At 49.6% G+C, this 23,753-nt stretch overlaps 1 protein-coding gene across 6 annotated transcripts in view; it reads left to right on the forward strand.

The window, feature by feature from the left end:
- The window catches only part of LOC144168766 (DNA-dependent protein kinase catalytic subunit-like), a 477,503-nt gene that overhangs the window by 109,654 nt on the left and 344,096 nt on the right, over positions 1–23,753 (forward strand). For all 6 annotated transcript variants that reach the window (XM_077697734.1, XM_077697729.1, XM_077697730.1 and 3 more), the window contains exons 23-28: positions 408–606; positions 867–1,006; positions 6,024–6,092; positions 6,586–6,693; positions 12,628–12,726; positions 12,835–12,962. In XM_077697734.1, coding sequence (XP_077553860.1) covers positions 408–606; positions 867–1,006; positions 6,024–6,092; positions 6,586–6,693; positions 12,628–12,726; positions 12,835–12,962 — 743 coding nt within the window. The remainder of the gene's footprint in view (positions 1–407; positions 607–866; positions 1,007–6,023; positions 6,093–6,585; positions 6,694–12,627; positions 12,727–12,834; positions 12,963–23,753) is intronic.

Raw genomic sequence — 23,753 nt, forward strand, 5'->3', positions numbered from 1 at the left:
TTTACAGTGTGCGTATTTTTTGTTTATTTATGCCTATGCTCCAAATTACTGTTTTTCCGTCGTGTTTTGAAGTGTATTGTGATGCGCGCAGTTGTTCAAGATGTTTTTAATTACCGTTTTCCTTTTCCGTGCTTTCACGTGTATTTTTGTGACGAGTGCGATTTTTCAAAGATGTTTTCTGCTTGCTAAGTTTTCTTTCAAATTGCATACTGCTTTATTGCTTTTCGAATTTATTGTCTTGCCTCCTGCCAAGTGGACAGGGCAGTGGACGCCTTCAAGCCCGTTTAAGTGGCTTTTTGTTCATTGCCCTCAGCATCTGTATCGCTTGATGTTGATGTTGAAATAAAGTTTGATTTGATGTGTTTCATTTGAGACGTGAGCGCAGTCTGTCCCTTGCAACGCGACAGGCGCATGCGAGCGAGCTGGAGAGCCTTCGGCGCGACATCCTGGCCTTCCTGGGGGGCCTGGCGGGGGAGCGGCGGGCCTTCCTGCTGGCCGACCTGGAGGCCGACACGCTGGCCGCCGCGCTCGCCTGGGACCCCGAGACGCACGAGCACCTGCCCTTCGCCCTGCCCTTCCCCGACGCCAAGCTGGACCTGGCCCTGGGTGCGCTGCTGGGGCGGGGTCGAGGCGGGGGGCATCCCGCTACCGGGAGGCTCGCGTTGGGGCGAGACAAGTGCCCCCGTGCACTATCTCCGCCCTGGACTGCATGGGGCAGTGTTTAGAAAAAGTGGCGATGCGCCGTCTTCATTTGTGGGACGAGCGGACCGGTGGCTGTCCAACTGTTTTTACGTGCACGGGAAGACCGGGCAGTCGCAGCGGAGCACCCGTCAGTGTAAGGCCCCTGCTGCTCTCGTTCCTCGCAGACGTGTTCCTGCCCCGGGTGGTGGAGCTGGCCCGGTTTGGTGGTGAGCGGCAGACCAAGGTGGCTGGCTGCGAGCTCCTGCACGCCCTGGTCCTCTACGCGGTGGGCATGGGCGTCCAGAACACTGAGAGGCGGGCCAAGGTGGGCGCTCGCCAGTCGCGCCTGCTCCTCCGGGGGCTCCCGGGCGAGGCCCTCTGTGGACGCTGCCAGCGAGCTCGCTCGGGGGGCACCTTGAGTGGACAACTATACCCACTACTGCAGTAAAACCCCGTGAAAAGAAGCACTTGATTATAAGAGACATTTGAATGAGAATGGTTTGGTTGGTTCTCCCATGTTTGCCATGTTAGCAGCATTGCGCACAAGAGACCTTGGTCACCAGAGACACGTTTCCCGGGTCCCTTGAGTGTCGCTGGTAGTGAGGTTTTACTGTATGCCAAGAAACTGCTGTCGGCAGTTACTCTTTTATACGAAACCTACAAAAAAGTGTTAGGTTTCAGTAGTGTATTTGTTTTTTTTGATGAATTTGTTGGGCTCCAAAACATACAAGGTGCACAGAAATGAAGCTCCGTAGATGCTCTACCGGAGGGTGGGGAGAAAACTTTATTTAGCAGCAAGAACGAGCTGGGAGTGGGCAGGCATCCAAATGATCTTGACTGTTCGTTCAGGACGGCTACCAGAATGGAGAATTAAATTTCTCGGGCAAGTTCTTGACAGGCATTAATGAATTTGTAAAAGAAAAAAAAGAAAGGGCTTATACCTCGAAAGAAAAAAAGCTGGAACATTTTGGAATACAGTAAACCTCATTACAAGCAGCACTGTTACAAGAGACACTCGGTTATAACAGACATTTGAATGGAAACGGTTCGGCTCGTTTTCCTATGCTTGCCATGTTGGCGACATCGCATACGAAAGACCTTTGTTACAAAAGACATGTTTCTCCGGTCTCTTGAATGTCTCTTGTAATGAGGTTTTAGTGTACACAAAGTTGTTTTGCATTTGCCTGTGTTAGCAATATCCTTTGTAAAAAGTCTGTCTGCTACGAAAAGTTTGTCTGCTACGAAAAATTACTTGCAGCCCTTTGAAACACTAGGAAAAAAAAGACTTCGTTTAATTTAAGAAAAGTTCCTTTGGTGCTAGGACAGTAGGACTGAAAAACATGCAAGGCACTTAAGAATAAAGATAGATATATGTACTTTTTAATAATGTTTTTTCTCAAAATGAAGCAGGGAATTTCAGTGCAAAATATAGTTTGTCACACTAAATTTTTGGAGTCCCAGATATGCATGTCTCGGAATAAAAACAAAATCAACAGAACACTTTCAAATACAGTAGAATCTCGGTTATATGAATCTCGCATAACCGCGAGACATACTCGTATCATCCGGAATTCGTATGAACCAACGCAGACTAAAAAGTTGAGCACTGAAGAAGTTTTTGTTTATTCTTTTCTTACTTTCGCGTGAAGAAATCCGTGATGTTTTCTGCTTTTTTTTTTAACCTCTATGTCGCCGAGCAGTCGTTTCTCATCTCCTCACTCGCGGTGCCCAAACTCATTACACGCTGCAACAGTCAAGGCAGTAACCATATGGAGCGTTCTTGCACGTCGTTGTGCATGCGATTTAGTTCACGCCCGTGTCGGTGATTCCGCCCCTGTGGCAGCTTCTGCCTCGGTGAGAAGCTGCCGCGCGATGCGCGCTGGTTTAGAATCATGCCCGATGCGCAACGCGCGAACAGTGGGAGGAGCCTGGCGACTTGCGCCAATGTGTAGGCGTGCACCTCATGGCGGCAGTTTCAAAGCGCTCCAGACAGCCGGCTGGCTCCACCGGAGATGTTTCGGCTTACCACCCCTGCAGATATTTTATGGGCACTTTCACTAGCGGGGGGGCAGATGAGGCTTTAGAGTACCGTTTTCACCTATATTATCAGCTCTTTTAGCAACTTCGTGTGTGCCTTGAGTGCGTTTTAAAGAGCGGTTAGAAGTGGTCGCTCGAGTGCCCCGCACCACTTTGAGGCCGGAGGAGCCACCGCCCTGTTGCCGCCACCAGCCGCGCCGCGTGCGTAGCGCCACTAAAAGAAGCTTATCAAGTGGCTCTAGTTCTGCGGTGGTGTCTAGTTCTGCGGTGTGGCGTGCACGGCGCGTTTTCGCGAGCAGAAAACGCTCCATGTGGCTCACGCTGTAGATGCTCTAGACTGCGCGCTCACACAACGACAGCTCGGCAACGAGGGCAGAGAGACCCGTACATCGCCGTCGCTTGCTCGCTCGGCAGTCGGGCGCCTCGCTGGCTCGTTCGTATCCTCCGCCGGGCCGCACACGTCCGTTCGTAACAGCTGAAATTTCGCCCATTGACCAAGACTTGGAAATTCGTATCGTGCCGAAATTGGTATCCCCCAGAATTCACCCGCCATAATCATTCTTAACGTAGACTTCACTAAAATAAGCTATATAATTAGGAAAAAAGGGAATGGCCATGCGACCCACTACCTCATTTCCCGCAACAGAACTTATGTGGCTGCCCTGTGATTGACTGAGTCCGGTAAAAGCAAACGCGCATTAGGCAGGGCTTATAAGATTGCTGAATGAGCTATTTGAGCTTAAATTTAAAGCACATCCTTTTTATAGTACATCCCTTTTACAGTAGAAGTTACGAAGTACCGTAAAAACCCGTGCATAGCCCGGGGTTTCTTCCTAAATTTTAGAATGGGAAATTTCGGCTCCGTACTATATGCGGATCGCAAAAATTTTCGGCCCGAATTCACAGTTTTGGTTTCGGTTTAGGCATTGGGCGGTGCTATCGTCATCATCAGGTGTGTGCGCGCTTCTGCGTTAGGTAGCGTTAGTGGCGCTGGTCCTAGAGACCTGCAGGTACAGGCGTGCAACAGTGGCCATTGCAATCACTTGGCGCACAACACGACGGCCGCGATTTTACTTCTGTGATTTTACGCCATGTCAGTACCGCGCAGGCAGTACTCGGCTGCCTTTAGAAGAAAAGTTATTTCTGCGGCTGAAACCATCGGCAACTGTGCTGCGTGCGGAGCGGCAGTTCGGCGTCAACGAGCGGTGCATTCACGGTTGGAGGAAGCAGAAGGAAGGAAGAGAAAAAGCTTCCGGGGACTGAAAAATGGAGCGTTTCCCGACGTGGAATGAGAACTGACGGACTTTGTTCGGGAGCAACGAGCTGCACATCTCGCTGTGAACATCGAGCTGCTGCAAGCAAAGGCAAGGGAGATTGCTCGAGACAAAGGTATTCAGCGGGCGGACTTCAAGGCAAGCAAGCATTGGGTGCCTCGCTTCATGCGCCGTGCTGGGTTCTCCCTACGTTGGCGCACGTCGATCTCGCAGAAGCTGCCAGAGAGCTACGAAGAGCTGCTTGTGGCCTTTCAGAAGCACGTGATTTCATTGCGAAAGGCAGTCCCCTTTCAGCTGGGCCAGATCGGCAACGCGGACCAGACGCTGGTGGACCTCGATGTGCCCTCGGCTCTAACGGTGCATCAAAAAGGCTCCAGGCAAGTTACCGTGTGATCCACTGGGAAGGAGAAAACGCGGGTAATTGTAATGTTGTCCTGCACGGCAGACTGTTGCCACCCTACGTGGTGTTTAAACGAAAGGCGCTGCTGAAGGGGGAGACGTTCCCGAAAATGATGTTGTCGGCTGCCAGGACAAGGGGTGGATGGACGAATCACTAGTGCTGGACTGGATCAAGTCCGTGTGGTGTCGACGGCCCGGAGCACTGCTGGAGTTCCCATTGATGCTTGTGCTTGACGCGTTTCGGTGTCACCTGGCGGACTCTGTGAAGCGACTGCTGCGCGACTCCCGCACTGAGCTCGTCGTCATCTGCAGCCACTTGATGTGTGTCTTGATACGGCGTTTAAGGACCACATCTGGCGCCAGTATATGGAGTGGATGAGGTCCGGAGAGCCAGAAGTGACCCCTGCTGGACTGCTGAAACGGGCCTCACCAGCTCTGCTCTGCTCATGGATCGCTGAGGCGTGGGCCTGCATTCCCGAGGCGCTCGTTTGCCGTGCCTTCAAAAAGTGCTCCATCTCAAAAGCTCTTGATGGCACAGAGGATGAGGTGCTGTGGGAGGACATTTCCAACAAGGGATCTTCGGAAGAGAGTGTGTCAGACGAGGACGACGAATAATCAAGTGTGTAAATAAATGCATTTTTCTGTTTTCCTTGAACTGTATTCACGTCAAAACGTTTTTCTCGCATTTGCTATCCCCAAATTACACCTCGGACTATATGCGAGTCCGAACTATACGCGGGTTTTTACGGTACAAATGCGTACTGCTGTTGGTACTGCGTGCACTATGCTTGTTTTAGCTGCACAGCACTGCGGCTCTTTGGGGTTGTCTCAGACGACACTGGCCGGATGACGTGAGTGACGGCGTCTTACAGACCATATTTGTCGAGCAAGCACCACGTTTCATGAAACGATTATTTTCTACCTGAACAAAAACAGGCCAGGTCGAAACACGGTCAAAAACAAAGCAGAGGCAGAAAAACGGCCCGTTGGGTGTGGTGGCACCATCTCTTGGTTTGATTCTAGGCTTTAACACGCCAACGCAACGCAGGCGATGAGGCGTGCCGCTGTGGAAAGCTCCGGGTTAATGTTTACCACCTGGGGATCTTTGACTCGTACGCGTGGGCGTTTTTGCTTTTCGCCTCCATCAGAAAAGCGGCTACCGCGGCTGGGAATGGAACGCGTGCCTAGGTTGACTAACGGTAAACAAATCTCCCCTTCACACCAAGTCTAGCTTGAAGACCCGTTCTCATGATGTCATTGCAGGCGTCGTCAAAAAAAAAAAAAAACACAATTTGGCGGGAAAATGAAAATTTTAATTTGAACTGAATAATTTCTCAGTGAACGCGGCATCTGTTGCAGCTGGAGAAGTGCTGGGGGCGCCATAAAACATGAAATATTTGGAACAGTGCAAACTCGCGTCTTGTCTGCATGGCCCCTTCAAGAGGCGGGGCAAGTTTTTTCGTGGGGCAGGCCAGACAAGGCGTGCCCGAGGCCTGGCTCTGCTCTGGGCGAGTGCTGAGCGAGTCGGCTGCCCTCGGAGGAGACTTTTGTTGCGGCACCCCAAGGTGCCACAGGGGCAGTGATGTGGCGCTGCCTCGTTCTTTTCTCACGGGGTCTGCTCTTCCCTGCCAGCGCCCCATGGTCCACCTGTACGGGCACCTGTTCCCGGAGCTGCTGCACTTGGCCTGTGACGCTGACCAGGCAAGTGTGTTGTGGGGGCCCGGCTGTGGCTCTGCCACCACTGGGCGTGTCCCTCGGTGGAGCATCCGGGGGGGCACGAGGACAGGGCCGTCCCTCGAGAGCTGTGCACGACGGGGGATTTCAGTTCTTTGTCTCAACGCTCTCTGGGTTTGTGTGCAGTTCGCTGTGTTTAGTTTGGGCTTGCAGTCATGGTAGTTATTTGTGTGTTGCAATTTCGATTAAATTAGCTGCGAGTCAATGCTGCCCCGGAACACGTCGCAGCGATGCGAGCCTGCCCAAATGTGGGCGCTTCTGCTGTGGGAGACCTCTCTCTCCTCATGGGGCTGCTTTCTTTCATTTTTTCCAAAGGTGTTCCCTGCATGGCGGCCAAGCACTTGCAGGGCAGGCACAGCCCCTGCGTTGTGGGGGTCGACTACTGAACGAGGCTACCCAAATGCAGTGTTTCAGAAGGCAGTTGGCCAATTGCCACTGGGCAAATTCTGGATGTGCGCAGGTGGCGCAAAACCTGTTCCGGCCGCTGGTGCTGCAGCTGATGCACTGGTTCAGCAGCCGGTCCACCAGGGGCAGCCAGGAGAGCGCCACCATCGTCGAGTGCCTCTGGGTGGGTGAGCTCGCTTCTTCGGGGGGCCAGCACGGCCGCTTCTGAGCGCATCGCGTGACCTTCGGCCCCGTGTGAGCACAGCATGGGGCAGGGCTCAGTGGCGCAGCCAGGGGGGGCTAACCGGGCTCAAGGCCTCCTCGAAATTTTTCCGGCCAGCGCCGTGCTGCCTGTTATGCCTGGTACGTCGCCTGTGAACAAAGGGGCATAACCTTCTGACGTGCTACTATTAAAAACATTCACGACTGAATGCCTGTCCTGACGCATTGGTGCTTACACAAAACGAAGCACCCAGGTCAGGATAATTGCGGAGGGGTGCAGCTCCAAAAGCGATGGCGCCTTCGGGTAAGCTCAGCCCACGGGACGCCAAAGGCGTGCGTTGTGTCCCTTTGTGTGTGGCATGTCGCCACACAGAGAATAATTGCCCGGCTGAGTCGTTCTCAGCAGAGTAGATTGACTCGTCACGGTATGGCCGGGGAAGCATGATGTGCGCAAAAAAAGAGGGACCGCCGGACATTGATGGGTGAAGACTGACACGATGAAGGCCCGAAAGGTAAAAGACGATCTTTGTATGCGTAAACAGAACCACGTGTAAGCGGTGGTGGTTCTGAAGAAAACGATGGTTCTGCTTATTGGGCGAAACACCTGCTTTAGCTGGATGACTGTCGGGGGGGGGGGTGGGGGTCGAGGGCAGAGGGCCTTTGTGGGCGAGGCGCACAGCAAAGTATGCCCCTCTTCTGCACGTCACCCCTTCATTCTTTTTCACGTTTCTGTGGAGCCCGGGAGGGTGTTGGCGTGGCATAATTGTATGGTCTCAGCTTGCGCGCACTGCATGACCTCTCCTGAAAGCGGTGTTCCAGACAGACATTTTCTCCTCCGCGATAAGGCAGATTCGTTCGGCGGTATTTTTCGCTAACCTAGGAAACTGGGGAACACCCACTTGACAAAAAGGGCGCGCTGCCCCCAAAGCAGGTTTGCATGAATGCAGCAGCAGCGTATCGCCTTGGTTCGGCGAATCCGGCGCGGCTTTATTGTAAGCGCGAAGGCGCGACAGTCACCAGCCCTACCACGGGCAGACGGCGGCCGCGACAGTAACTAATACCCGATGGCCATCTTCGACCTCGGTCACAACTAAAGCCCCTCCATTGCGTCCACGGCCGCTTTTTGCCATGGGCGGCTGCTGCCCAGAGCGGTGTGTATTCAGGGGCCTGAGTCACAACAACGCCGACATGAGAGAACGGTGCAAGGGCAGAAGTGCCCTGGCTTTGGGAAGCTCACACTCGAAGTGCCATGCAACACACAAAAGAGGCCGCAATTGTAAGTCATTTTCTTCCCTTGACCCCTGATTTATGCATGCGTGATCACTGTATCTTTTAATGTTTAAATAATTGCTTCCTAATATTTACACGACGTCACAGTACCTTTATGTTTGCAAGCCTAAAAAATTATATCTCCTTTTATTTCTAATGCAATTTTTGCGTTTGAATTGGTTGTTGAAAGGAGCGCCAGCTATGAACCGGGTAGGTACCTTTGAAAGAGGGAAAACGTAAATTCTACTCATATAAATGCTCAACTATCCTATGATGCACAAAGTTGACGAGGGTTACTCAAAGCGTATCCGGACAGTCTTAAGTTCATTAAGAGTTACCGCTGTCCATGAAGTACATGAATAGTTAAAAATATATTTGTGTTTGCTGCAGCTTTAGTAGTTTGCTTCATCTACATTCACACAACGCAATGTGAGGTAGCCGCTGTTGCATGGTGTGCCCGTTATCGGAACTTTTGCTGCCGCGTTTCATACCGACGCGCACATTCACTGCTACACCGAATTTTAAAATCATCATAGCAGTGTGCGCAAGTGAAGGGCCTTCGTACTGCTGCCGAAAAAACCAACGTGCCTTTCTAGTAGAATTTTCCTTCAGCTCTTTCTGGCCTTTTTTTAGAGTTTTGTGGGCTCAAGAGTATCGTTCTTTCAATGCTCAATCGATTTGGCATGATGAATGAATGTCGTAATTAAAAAAAAACACGCTACAGACCACAGGCCCTCTCAAGAACACCAGTACACTTCCGCCCCCCGCCCCACGTGCGGGTGCGCGCTGAAATGATTTTGCCTGGATCCACTACTGTTATACGTCCTAAAATATCGCATGAAGTAAATTTCGAGCGTTACGTATTAAGTAACCGAAATGACCGAGGAATTATCACTGTAAACAACTTTGCAATTTTTTGCCAATGTATTATGTCGTAGCCTGAAACCATGCTTCAATTTGAACATCACGGTCGCTGTACCACCTTAACTGTACCATTACTGTCCGTTTCATGCTGAAATAGGTAGTCTGTGGCATTTATGTACGCGGTGCCATGCCATTACGCATGTTTTCTTGGTGCTGCGGGCAACAAAATGCTGACTCATTTCGAGCATCGACCCAAGCCTGAAGGTCATGTGCAGCTTCCCACTGCACCCTGTTTTCTGGTGGACCAAGGAGCGTCCCAACATAATAATATATTTCCATTTCCCGAGTCGCTAACGAAAACCGCAAAATTCCTGTGCGTCCTCCAATTCTGTTTTATCGTTTACCTTTAAAACCGCCAGTGTGTGCTCGGCTCAACAATGGCAGCGCACGCGTCCACTAAACAGTATGTCCTTTCATTAATGTTTGAAACCAGAATGGTAGGACCTCATTATAATTCTTTCCTGAGATCTCACGACAAAATTCCAAGTGCAGCAAGGTTTTGCTCAACTTGCGTGCCTAACGGCAAGAGTATGGTCAAACAACGCCGTCTTCGCGTTATTATTTGTTCTTGATAAATGAACTTTGCAGTGATTTGCTCTACCTCATCCAGGAGTGGTACTTACACCTAAAGGGGATTGCCGCCCCACAAAAGTTACTCATAGTACACTACTTCAGGCAGACTGTAGGGCATTTACGCACCAAGCATTGAAAACTTGACAGAGAATAATGCAATTATTTCAGAACACCAAGGCCGAGCTTTTTACAGCAGAGTCGACATTTGGGCGTAGTGAAGCGTTAACCAGATTGGCGATGTTACAAAGCACCAGCTTCTCATATCTGCCTGGCGTCCTTAGAAGCTATGAGGTGGACTGCATCACAGAATCAAAACAGAAGCCGAAATTTCAACTGACATGGCTTGACAGTACCGATGGCTGAATTATTCCGCTTTGTGTGAGGGCTAATCCTACCATGTTCGTGTAATTTTCGCCGTTAACAGCGCAGTTCTTGCGCGTGATGTCTGTGTAACGCTTCTTGTATGCATAATTCATAGCCTGTCGTTTTTTTCTTAAGATAAAACTTGTGCTACGTATAACGTAAGTGCATAGACCCGGTGTATTCTGCAGAAACTTTGCTTCATTGGCCTTACACTGGAAGATCTGTACGGGCGCAGAAGGCTTATAAGCAAAACAATTTCGGCATTTAAACATCAACTAAATAAAAAGATCTCATTTTTACGGCCTACGTAATTTTATTGCGGATGTCACAGACACCATACTGCACATGTTGAAATAAAGCAAGTAAGCACGTGAAACTGTGACCATTTAGTGCAATGCCTGCACAATGTGCCCGTGCTTGCAATGTGCGTCCCGTATCACGGGCCCAGATTTGCACCACGGGGTCTGCGGATTTTCGCCCAGTTTACAACTTCACCTGACACAAATACAATCACAATCAACACCAATATCATGAGAGAACCTTAGAGGGCCTATTTGAAGACAAAACACAACCTAGTTCAATTTAATAGCACAAGCCTTTGGTAACTCGCACAGCTCCATTCCAATCACAGACGTGTTTTCAACCGAAGCAATGCAACAAATGTCAGAAATTTTCAAATTGCGCGCTGCAGTGAAGTACTATGGGCAGGAGTGATGTATATAGGCCAGCACTAAAACGTAGTTATGAGTATGTTAACTGCACGTTAGAATTCAAATGATAAGATCAATGGAGGCCCCTCTACAATCACGCAATCACGTTCCTTGCCGGTGACTTTTGTCATTGAGCCGATCGTACATACAAGATCCTGTGATGGCATAGTGAAATCGCCGCCGGGGAGTGGTAGGGGATTCGCCACTGCTTCAAATGTTTAGTTGACTGATTGATGGATTGTAGGATTTAACGCGCCGTAGTGGAGGGGCTCATGATTAATTTTGACCACCTGGGGATCTTTAACGTGCGCCGAAATCTTGTACATACGGGCGTTTTTGCTTTTCGCCTCCATCAGAAAAGCGGCTGCCGCGGCCGGGAATCGAACCCGCGTCTCAGCAGCAGAACGCCCAATGTTTAGTTTATTATGTCGATTATTCCTTTGATTAGTTTGAGCTAGAACTGGTATCGTTATTATAGGGACAAGACAGTCTTTTTAATGAACGACAGTCTTTTTAATGAACCCAACATGTATTTTATCTTCATAGCCTTTAAGGGCGCTTGCAAACTGCCGCGCTTTTTTTTTCTTTCGGTAAGGGGGGGGGGTTGAGAACAACCTTAGCCCTCCCCTGAACAAAAATCCTGGCTACACGCCTTCCAGGGCTGGCTTGCATAGTGGGGCCACTGCAAAGGAATTCATGTCCTAGAAAGGCACCCTGGGGCTTCCTTTGTGTCGGCTTCAGCAGACGTTCTCATTTTCTTTCCTGTGGCCGCTCTGTACAACTTGTGCATGCAAAAGCAAAGCCTACGAGGGCGTCCTTCCAGTGTGCAGTGGAAGTGCAGAACTTGTGGCCCTCTGTCTGTGCCACTTTTAAAGCACCACAGTGGCCACACACCTGTGCTCGGGTGCGTTTTGTGCCGTGCTCAAATGCAGCAGCCGTGACTTGTAATGCGGTACAGCTTTGTCCTGTGGCTTGGCTCACTGACTCTTTCCGACTTCCAACTCTGATAACTGGTTTGCAGCGCTAATGCGCGTAAAACTTCCCACTTGCCATTTCAAGCATTCAGGCCGGCGTGCTTGCGTTTTCTACATCACTCTCCGCCTGCCCAGCGCTCGTAATGGTGTCCAATTCATGCAAGTCATCTCGGTTGCCAGTAGACTGCCTTTTGTGCAGTGTTGGGGCCCATCAGAGTGAAGCTGCTTGGCTTGCCTGAAAATGTCACTGCAAAGTGGAATGCTGGACATTGTGGTCTCTCTATCTCACAATATGCATAACCCTAGCATTGCACAAGGCAGGCATTCATGCACACTGCGAGGAACCACCGTGGGTTCGAGCTAGTTGAGCACTCTCACGATACTGAAACGCCGTCGCGCCAACTTAACACCGCCTCTGTTGGGCAGGTGGAGAAGGGGGCGACAAAGGAATATGCCCAGGGAACGGAGGGAAGACGTTTATTTTACATTAAAGTCCCGGTTGCATAATTTACAGTACAGGTACGTACTTCCCGTTAGGTGAAAGGGGCGATGGGGCGCCACGCGCAAGTGTGCGCGTCGTCGGCGCAAAGCCAGTGGGCTCTTCGGTCAGGGCAAATTTGGCCAACGCCTCCAGCGTCCTGGAAGCGTCTCCCCGAACGGACCCCCGCGCAGGGCGCGCGTTCGCGTCCCGGCGAGAGTCGGGTTCGGGCATCAGTCAAACGGACCAATGAGGTGAGGTTAGCTCTGCTACCAGGGCGGAGCGCCCGCTGCGTGACAGTGTTTTATCGCAGCAACGGTTGCTGCAGCCTTCACCTCAGGCAGGAGTTTGAGAGGACGGCTCGGCTCTACACAGTGGCGCCGAGACAAGCCGGCATTTCGGGGAGAGAGGGGAAAAGCGCCGCGCAAGGGCACAAACCTAGCGATCGTGCAATGGCTCGGGCGCCAGGATCCCCACAACATTTGCTGCTCAGATGCGAGGGGTGTAGGAGCAGTTGGGAGGGTCCCTCGCTTCGCTGCTGCGTCTTGATGACGTGGCTGCCCAGCTTGGCGTGGTGCAAGTGTGCAGAGTGTGCCACTGTGCAGGACACGGTGACGCAGCCGCAGGAGACCACCCTGCGGGACTTTGCCGCCCAGTGCCTGAAAGAGTTTGTGGCCTGGAGCATCCGGCAGTCGTCGCCCAAGGTGAGCACTGTTTCCGCCACTGCTGGTGCCCCAGCGCTGTCGTCGCCCGGTGCTGCCTGGTCCCAGGGCCACAGGTGACCAGTCTCGTGGTGGGTGCCCTGTCTGCAGGAGCTGGAGAAGAGCCCCGTGAACGTGCAGTCGGTGCTGCGACGCCTGTGCAGCTACTGCCGCCACCCGAACGCCTTCAAGCGGGTCGGGGCCGCACTGGTCTTCAACAACATCTACGTCCTCCTCAGGTGGGGGGGGGGTAACTTGCTTGGTGGGGGTGGCCTAGCGACACCGCACTTGCAGCTTTGGCTTCTCAAAGCTATACAGCTTAACATGATAAGGGATGAGGGGCTCATCAAATGAATACACAGAAGAAAGCCAGCAGTCTAGGGCAACGGGGATAGCATAGGGAAGTAATCTATTTTTCTTTCAATGAAGCTGGCCATTTTTTCAATGCTAAGAAATGAAGCAGAGGAACAGAAACTCGCTCAGAGTGGGGACCAAACCCACACCTTTGGATAATGCCTCTTACACCCTAACAATTGGGCTATCTGGCCAACTGTAGTCTCAGTCACCTTCTTGGGCATTTGTGTCAACATTGGCCTCGAGGGCATACTGCATCACCCGTAGGATGCGGCATTGCGTTGTCGTCTGGGAGAACAGATTTCCTGTACTTGTGCAACGGCTGGTTTTTTTTTTGTTGTGGCCACCATGTGCAGACCACAGTTCGCGTGTCGCTGTCGCATCTAGGTAGTTGCTAGCATTGTGATCCACAGTTTCTACAGATCGTACAGCTCCTACAGGTGATGCAACTGACGCCAAAGCAGCTACGCTGTTAATTCATTACGAAATACTTGCGACGTGACCTGTACCACACTGTGTGCGATGAATACAATAGACCTTGCAACGGCAACGGAAACTTGATGTGCAGCAGTCTCGCCTGCCTTGCTGGTAATGACTGTGCGGCAATGGTGAGCGGATTGCTTAGCTGCACAGGCTTAGAAGGGCTGGTAGGACCTGAAGTTAGGCTGAAGCAGTGCCTATTTCTTCTCCCATGGTTTTTTAGTTATGCCTTTATTTGATTAACGATCACTGCTGTACTGTGTACTGATGAGGTGTTTACTTTTCGCGACAACTTTTGTTCACAATGTATTTGGGATGGGTGTAGACATTCGTATGCATGCATTTCATTAAAACCCCACTGTTAGAGATTAAATTTGCAACGGGGGCATTTTTTTTTTTGCCTTTACACTGAGCCTGCCTTTTTCTAGCATCATCAAGTTCATCAAACAACAGTTTGAGAACTCACGACTGCTCACAGAAGGCGAGGCTGTGTACGAGGCGAAACACGTCGTGGGGTGATGAATTGGCAGATTTCAGAATACGGGAACCCAGCGTTGGGAACCCCCAAGAAGTTAGGGGAACCCAAACGCATCACGGTTGCACGTGACAAGTTTTTGAAGAGGGTCTTAGTCAACAGCTCACAGCCGGCTCGGTTGCTTGGATTAACACCCTTGAATGTTGGAAACTTTAGGCTTAGTGTCGCAGCAGATATCTGATCTCTGCTATTGTTACAATCGTGGTTGACAAACCTTAGCTCAACTTTTCACTACACTAGCATCCCCTTTCTTGCATGTGTAAGTTTTTTTTTTTTTGCAAGGATTGCCATTTTAGCGATCAGCAATCAAGATACTTTCCAGACTTGCGCGCAGGTAATGCCATCCTTGAGCTGTTCGCCGCACCGTGCACGCACGGGCAGGTGCTGGTGTCAGTGGCGCTGAGCCTCTTGCCAGCCTCCGTGGCTGGTTGGTGTAGAGGAATGTAGGCTTGGCATTGAGAAAAGTATTTTATTGCCGCTTTGAAAATCACCACGAAAGGCAACCCCTAGCACAGTTTTTCACCACACTAACATCCACTTTCTCGCAGGTGAACTCCTTTTTCGCGATCTCTGTCATTTTGAAAAGCGGCAACAAGGTGTTGCTGCCGTGGTCTGCGCCGGTTAGAGCCGCTTCGTCGGCCGAGCAAGCACGCATGGCCAGCATGTGTGTGGAACGTTTCCGCTTGCAGAAAGTGCTTCGTGATTTCCTGCTTTATCAGTGTTTGCGAACAACGAGCAGAATCTGGAATTTTAGCTCAGTGAACGTCGTAGCCCACAAAGTTGATCGAAAAAAAAAAGCCTAAGCTTTCACTTACTCTGGATATGGCCACATAAGTTGGCATATACCACCGTAGGAAAAAATCAGATGTATGCACTTAAAGACAAGCAAGACAATGCCATCACCACAAATAGGGATAAAATAGTCATAGTAGTCGAGGAGTTCTATAGGGATCTGTACAGCGGCCAGGACATCCAGCATAATGGCGAACGAGAAAGTAGTTCAGAGGAGACAGACATCCCACCAGTAAAGACAGAAGAAGTAAGGAAGGCTTTGAGAGAAATGAAAGGGGGCAAAGCACCTGGTGAGGATCAGATAACAGCAGACCTATTGAAGGATGGCGGGCAAATTGTACTAGTAAAACTGCCAAACCTGTACACGCAATGCTTAATGACCGTGAGTGTACCGGAATCTTGGAAGAACGGGAACATTGTCCTAATCCATAAGAAAAGTGACATGAAGGACTTGAAAAATTACAGGCCGATCAGCTTACTGTCAGTCGTCTATAAGGTAATCGCTAACAGAATTTCTGCCACCTTAGATTTGAGTCAACCTAAAGAACAAGCAGGGTTTCGTAAAGGCTATTCAACAATGAACCATATTTACTCAATCAATCAGGCAATAGAGAAGTGCGCAGAGTATACTGAACCCCTATATAAAGCCTTCATAGATTATGTGAAAGCATTTGACTCGGTCGAAACCTCAGCAGTCATTCAGGCATTACGAAACCAGGGTGTAGATGAGCATTATCTAAGAATACCAGAGAATATTTACAATGCATCCACAGCTACCATCATCCTCCTTAAGGGGGGACACTGGTCTTAAAACAACTTCTTTTATTTTCAAGTAAACTCTGTGAAACTTGTCAGTCTTGCAGCTTTTTTCCCACTGATTTCAAATATGCCAGTATTTTTTCAGTTGGTCAATTAGTTACCAAGATAATTAGAGATAATTAGCCATTTTGCCCCAACAATTAACAAAACAGTGTTGCTCACAAAACTGTAATCTTTATATTTTCCATTACTATGAACCCTGCTGAATGCAATCTTGGAAACAGTTTTTTGATGCACCGCTTGGAACTAGTTTTACGGCTCATTAAACTTCGGTAGCACCAGTGGCAAGGAACCATTTTCAGTGCCCATTTCAAACACCGAAGTTTAATGAGCTGTAAAATTAGTTCCAAGCGGTGCGTCAAAAAACTGCTTCCATTATTGCATTCAGCAGGGTTCATAGTAATGGAAAATATAAAGATTACAGTTTTGTGAGCAACACTGTTTTGTTAATTGTTGGGGCAAAATGGCTAATTATCTCTAATTATCTTGGTAACTAATTGACCAACTGAAAAAATACTGGCATATTTGAAATCAGTGGGAAAAAAGCAGCAAGACTGACAAGTTTCACAGAGTTCACTTGAAAATTAAAAGAAATTGTTTTAAGACCAGTGTCCCCCCTTAAGGAGAGCAGAAAAATACCTATAAGGAAGGGTGTCAGACAAGGAGACACAATCTCTCCAATGTCATTCACAGCATGTTTACAAGAAGTTCAGAACATTGGATTGGGAACAGGTGGGCATAAGGGTTAATGGAGAATACCTGAGTAACCTCAGATTTAGTGATGACATGGCCTTGCTAAGTAAGTCCAGGGGTGAATTGCAAAGCATGCTTACCGCACTGGACAAACAGAGTAGAACCATGGGCCTGACAATAAACATGCAGAAAACTAAAGTAATGATCAATAACCTCGGGACAGCACAGAAGTTTGAGATAGGTGGCGAGGCAGTGGAAGTGGTAAGCGAATATTTCTACTTGGGCCAAGTTGTGACCCCCGATCCCAACCATGAGGCAGAGATAATCGGCAGGCATTCCAGGAATAATGAATGGCAGCCCACCATTGTCGCTGAAGAAGAAAGTGTGTGACAGCTGCATCTTGCCAGTGCTCACCTACGGGGCAGAAACTGGGAGGCTTACATAGGGGGTTCAAGTTAAATTGAGGACGACTCGGCGAGCAATGGAACGGAAGATGATAGGTGTAACATTAAGGGACAAGAACAGAGCGGAGTGCGTCAGGGAACGAACGTGTGTTAAGGACATACAGTGTAGACCATTTATAACGTAACTGCTTATAGTGTGGCACCGGATGTAACGCGGGTTTTTGTGACCACCGGTTCACCTCCCATAGAACTCAATGCTTAAGTGTACCGCTTGGAATGCGGTTGGCCAAAGCACAATACCGTTTACAGTGCAATTTTCTGGTGGGACGGCTGATTGAGCGGCGCAGCCTGGGCATCGTTTTAGGGTAGCAAAAGAAAACAAAGGATGAAATCGGCCGTATGATGCAGCGTGCACCCCTTGCTCTCCCTTAACTTCGACACAGAAGGAAAAAATAGGCACCCTTTCGCTCGTGCGTACGTGATAACCACGACTGACCTTGCTTGACGCACCGCAGAAGATAGCGACCCCCGTCCCTGTCCGCGTGCGGCAAGTTTTTTTATTAAGCGTGAACCGCATGGCCCATTTTTGCACACAATTCGTGCACGTCGGTGTTGCGCCTGCGTTTTTTTCACGCTCGTGTCGGCGATTTTGCGCTCGCGGTGGCTTCTTCGCGTGGCAGTGGGAGGAGCCTTACTACTTGCACCAGTGGGGAGACGCGCACCTAATGGCGGGAGATCCAAAACGCTCCGACCAGCCGGCTGGCCGCGCCAGAGATGTTTAGGCCTACCACCACGGGGTTTTCTGATGGGCGCTTTCTCAAGCAATGTGATGGCAGTTTATATTCCTTTTTTCGCCCATATTATCGGCTCTCTCCTTGTGTGAGCATCCTGGCTTGGGGCCGCGTGCTGCATTTCAGCGAGCAGTTAGATGTGGTGGCTGGAGCTGCCTGCACCACTTCACGGCCAGGGCCAACACCATGTTGCCGCCGCTTACCATGCCGCACCAGTTGGACCCGCCGCCAGTTGTAACCGGGTGAACGTCGTCGCGCCTGCGGCGTGCACTGCATGCTTTTGCGAGGAGAAATCGCTCCATGCGGTTCACGCTTTAGAACCTTGTGCAGATGAACCACCGCCGCTCTTTCCCTTTCCGAACGAGCGAGCCACGCGAAGCCGGAGATTTCCACCGCCAGTACGCTGCGCTGATAAGCAGCTGCCTTCGGCATCGAAAACACAAGGTGGGGTAAAAAGAAATCCCACTGGCGTTCTTATCACGTTCCGTGGCTAAAAATGCAGCCATGATCCTACAAACACAACTGAAGTTAAAGTTGTGCTCGCTGTTTGTAAGACTGCGTTTGCAATATGTAAGACCCTGCAGCAGCGGCTGATGTGAAAAAAAAAAAGCGATATAAAGACAAGGCCTTTGTTTTTAAGTGCCATGCCTTAGAGTGATGATAAATAAAGGATGACTTGCGAGTTAGGTTGCGATGTGGTTGGATTCGCGCATGTTTGGTTATAGTGTGGTGACGCTTACAGTGCGGATTTTTCCGGCTCCCGCGGCATACGTCATAAGCGGTCTACACTGTACTAGTACAAATTAAGAAGAAGAAAATGAACGTGAGCAGGGCATGTAATGCGAAGGCAAGATAACTGTTGGTCATTAAGGGTAACAGAGTGGATCCCCAGATAAGGCAAGCGTGGCAGGGGGTGGCAGAAAGTTATCAAATGGGCAGATGATATCAAAAAGTTTGCGGGGATCAATTGGTAGCAGTTAGCACAGGACAAAAATAATTGGAGATTAATGGGAAAGGCCTTTGCCCTACAGTGGGCGTAGATAGGCTGGTGGTGGTGGTGGCGATGATGATACCACCATACTCAAGTTGTTTGCGGGCAGCCTATTAAGGTCGATATAGTCACACAGTCCCCATCTGGTCAAATGACGCTTCACATTTGCTGAGAATCAGCACAAAAATAGATTGTGAAAGCGCGTGTGGAATGAAATGTCACTTGCTGCGGAACCAACTTGGCAGCCAGGTAGATCTTGTGAGTGATGTCAAAATGATTGCAGCGCCAGCCTCTCCAGTGGTGGCCCTCGTCCTACGTCCGTTGGGGGTAGCCTGCGCAGCTCCAGCAACTCGGGGATAAAAAATTTTCTTTTTTTCTGTGCTGTGACGCATGCATCGACAGCCGACAAACTTGGTTTAACACTTTCGTGATTGGGAAAAATTGGTTGTTTTTAGGTGTTCCAGGTGTTCGTTTTTTTCGTGCCACAGACAATGAGTGATGCTGAAGTGTAAGATACAAAATAATAGAGAAAGAATAGGGCTTTCTAACAGTCATAATTTCAAAGGACAGACTTATTACAAATTTTATATAAAAAAATTAAACAAAAAATGTTACAAAAAGAAAAACAAAATGATGAAATCATCAATGCACGGGGAACACAAAAAAATTTGAAATATACAGTAGAAACATAAGGGCAATATAAAGTAATACTGCGAAAATAAGCTCTGTAAGTACAAAATTTATTTACGTACATGCAATTAGTGCCTACCGGTTATTGTTGGGTGTTCCAGGAAATTTTGTTTTTCTTGCCAAAGAAAATGATGTATGCTAAAGTGTAAGTTAAGACATGACAGAGGAAGAATGGGGCTTTCCAACAGTAGTAATTCCAAACAACAGATGCATTAGGAATTTTGTCAAAAAATTTTGAAAATGAAAAAAAAAAAAGCAACAGAAAGATAAAAAATTGATAACCTCAATGCTACTTTGTACACGGTAGACATGCAAACAATTTGAAATATACACTTCTAACATAGAACTATTATTGAACAATACTGCAAATATGAGCGGTGTAAGTACAAAAGTTATTTACGTACAAAAATATCAACAAACAGCTGCGTGCTGCTCTGGAGCGCTATGCCAAGGTTGATAACAGGCCGTCCGCGTGGAGAAAACTCGGCTCTCTGTGCAGCTGGTGCCAGATGGTCTCGCCCAAACGTCGTTGACACGCTGCAGATAGCTGTGGCCCTTAGAACAGGGCCAGATCTGTTTACAACAGCGCACGCCCGCATTAGAGCGACTGGAGAAGAAAGCGAAACCCACGGTGCACACCTGGTGGTGGTCCGGGGCGACTTGACCTTCTTTCACTGTCCGCACTAAAGTCTGAACGAATTGAAGTCGTCTTCTGGGTCTGTGTTGCTACCATCATGCACAGATTCAAGCTTAGATGCATTGGAATTCGTCGAAATTCGCTGTTTGCGCAAAGCATCGGTGTGCGGCGTTGATGCCATAACTGAAACCACGTGCGCTCGTCTCCCTGCCGGCGAAGGACAATTAAATATCCCCCACGCAGCAGAAAAACGTAACTCGAAAGTGAAACTGAGAAAATACTTCCTCCTTTACCATTTGAATGGTGTTAGCGGCCAAGAAGTGCTCGAAGAGTGCCCAAATCTGAATTTGAATTCATCGATAGCATACTACTATGAGAATAGGCGCGGTCACGAACAGGGGTTTCCCCAGACATCGAATCAAGGGGGGGTGTCTCAATGGCTCTGGGGGGGGGGGGGGGTTCATAAACTAGAAAAGCTGTTTTTTTATCCTGTTTTTTATTTTTTTTAGCTGTTCTTTACTGCCATGGCAGTAAGGCACACCCCCGAAAATACCTGGGTTTCGGAGAACTCGTGCACAAAATGTTCTCGTCCTGCAGTTGCTCCCGCACCCACCCGTCACCCGTACCATTCATATGAATGTCACGCTAGCAGGCGAAAGTTTCCGTGACTAATCTGCGGCCGTTGCAGCTCCCCTTTTCCTTTTCCTTTGCCTTTTTTTTTTTCATTTTCGCTACTCCCTGGCTGGTAGCAATGTGCTCGCAGCGTGGTCAGCCTCAAGCCACTTTGCCCCTTTCCTTTGAAAGCCTTTTTTGTGTGCACATACGAACTTGCCACGAGCTGTCGAAAAAAAGGAAATAAAAACGTGCAACGCTAACAGCAAGCTCGGGGGGCGCACTTTTGTTTATTTTGCCCGAGGCCACTGCCAAGAATAGCAGACGGGCAGCCCGCGCATGCACAGATCAATACTGAAAAAGGTCCATACAAGGACTGACAGGAGTGAAGTTTGGGGATTCAAGGGGGGGTGTCCAGAAAAACTAGGGGGGGGGTCTACACACCCCCTAGGGGGGGTGTAGGGAAATCACTGGTCACGAAAGTGTTGAGAGGGCCTTCTTTTTACACTCCAAAACCGCATCTCAAGTGAGCTTGCCAAGAGCTGTTGGGTAACCCTCTCGTCCTACCTCTTGAAAACATTCTTGGCAATGAGTAAAGAAGGCCATGTAGGCTTTTTATGGCAATGCTACAGTGCTAGTAACTACATTTCAACCATCGTAAATAGCGTATTCACTTGCGTAATAAACACACTTTTTTCCCAGAAAATTTGGCACGAATGAGGGGGGAGGGTACATTATGTGGGAAAAAATTGCAAGAGATTTTTAAAAGTTGTAACTTCATACAGTAAAGTTGAGAGGTGCTGTCAGAGCCTTGCTGGTTTAGTAAAAACACATAATCAAATTTCATTTTTATTGCCACATGCTAGTGGCCCCCTACTCGCCATGGAGCTGTGCTTAGTTGCTTGCGGCTTCACATTCGTTGTGGGCCCACAGCGCATCGTCTTCCCTGCCGTCGAGGCACTCCGAAATTTCTTTTCCCACACCGGGAAACCTCCCTTCCTTTGGGGCCACGAGACACACGGCGATCCCTGTTCATCGCCCAAAGACGTCTCGTTTTCGCTCGTAGCATACACGCATGGGGTCAACACTGAAGTGCTGCCCAGCTGCTCGGTTTCCATGAGCATCGACCGTGCACATGTGCTCCACCACCTTCAGTAGCTCGTGCAGTGGCCCATCGTATGGCGCGCATTAGGAGCACAAAGAAAGGTCAGAACACAGCTGAACAACAAAACCACGGAGCGTAATGGGGAAGTTGCGGAACAGTAAGAGCAGAGGACTGCAGGGTACGTTTAATGCTTTGTTCGCACGCCGCCGGAGCAGGGAAGGAGTGTGGAGTACGTTTTGTGCTTTGTTCGCATGCCGCAACGTTTTCCTGGTGCAAGAAAGTTTGTTTTGTGTTCAGCAGGTGGCGCTCCGCAAGCGCGCAATTTTTATATTGGGAGTCACGGCATTCGCAGTCATGTTTTCGGCTTCTGCTGAGATTTTTTCGTTGGAATGCATTTTTAGCGTTTCTGCGCGTACTGTAACATGATATCAAGTTACTGCGTTCATCTATGGCATCAGCAGCTATGCTGCGATAAAATCATAGTCCCACTGCATTTTTTATTCAGTGACGAAAAAGTACATTCTCAAGAAGAAAAGTGGGGGGAGGGTTCATTATGAGAGTAAATACACTTCATCTGGCACATGGCATGGCCACTCATTGCCACTCATCAGACAGCACCGATGCTTGCAAATGCGTGGTTGGCCATGTCCAGGCTCTAACAGGTCTCTCTCTGCCTCTGCTGGCCGCTCCCAGCTGGACTTCACTACATTTTTGTGGCATCCCTTACCGTACTGCGAAGACCCTGGCCGAAGACTTGCAGGATTTTCGGGCTTAGGTCATCTCGCATTGTGGTCGGTGTCTGCCGAACCTTGTCCTTGGTGTACACCCAAGAGCAGAAGTTTACGGACCATGAAAGCTGCAATTTTTAGTTATTTCTCTGCCGCACAGCAGTCCAGAGCACTATGTGTGGTAGCTTTCATTAGTTCAGTACTTATACAACATCTCGCATGCATTCGACAGTTTGTCGGGCTGCTATAGGAAGAGAAATAGCCAGCAATTGCCATTTCCCTGGTCCGTAAACTTTTGATCGTAGCTGTGCATGCACAGGAAGCAAGCATCCCAGGGTTTCCGAGCTGGCAGGACATGGAAGCATTCAGGGCTGCAGGGCAGCGAAGACTAGCAAGCTGAGCCTCTGCTGCTGCATTTGGGCGCACACGGGACGGCCAGTGCCTTGCAGTTAGGGCCTTTCAGAAGTTCATCCACACAGTGTTTTGCTCTGAGCATGTGGCCGAAAAAGGTGGGCTCGATATAACTACTGGGCCCACTGATACTGGCAAAGCACCCGCGAAAGCTGTGGTTTGTTACTTCCCAGAAGTTGGGAATCTGAGCTCAAGCACTGCAGGGAAAGATGGCTTCAGGAGTCTGTGTTTGGGAGTACTAATTTGGCATATGGAACTGTGCAGTTTGCGAACCCTCCTGTGTTGTCAAGATCGCAGTGCTCTAGGACATGTGGCTCTCCCAAGCCCTCCTGGCTGCTGGGCCTGCATGTGGCCCCCGTTGTGTGTGCCAGCAGAGAGGAGAGCCACGACGTCTGGGTGCACTTTTGTCCTTGCAAAGCTCTTGGGGAGTGCTTGAGGTGCGTGGGTTGCACGCCGACTGAAATGCCAACCACGTGGCCATTTGCGGCCACGGGCTGCTGCCGGGGTCAGAAGCAGGTTTGCCCTCTGGTCGTCGCGAACCAGCCGCCCGACCACTGGCGGAACACACCACTCAAGCAAGCAGGCGGGCACTGGCAGGTGGGAGCGTAACCTTGGACGACCCACACGCAGCAGAGCGCCAACGCGCCAACTGCAAGCGAAAAGTCAAAGTCCAGGCGGCCTGCGGACCACAGTTTGAAGCTCCTATCCAGCTGACGAACGTGAAAACACATGCTTTCCAAGCTTTTTCCTTCAATGACGCTCCCTGCTTGTTGTTTTGATTTCCGCATTGTTCTTTCCAGCTCTTATCAGTGTCTTTCAAAGCTGTCTTGTCGCTTTGTTCCTTTCTTTCCTGCCTTTTCTTCCATTGCCGCCTCGTTCATTTCCCTTCCCCTTCTGTTGCCACTAGGTTTCGGCCGGGGCAGTTTTCCGCTCTCAATTTTCCCTCCTCCCAATTTGCCTTTTCTGCAAATATCGCACTCGCGAGGCA

Source organism: Haemaphysalis longicornis, unplaced genomic scaffold (genome assembly GCF_048455015.1).
Source record: "Haemaphysalis longicornis isolate Haplotype H1 unplaced genomic scaffold, Haemaphysalis longicornis Haplotype H1 scaffold_2, whole genome shotgun sequence".
NCBI classification, from domain to species: Eukaryota; Metazoa; Arthropoda; class Arachnida; order Ixodida; family Ixodidae; genus Haemaphysalis; species Haemaphysalis longicornis.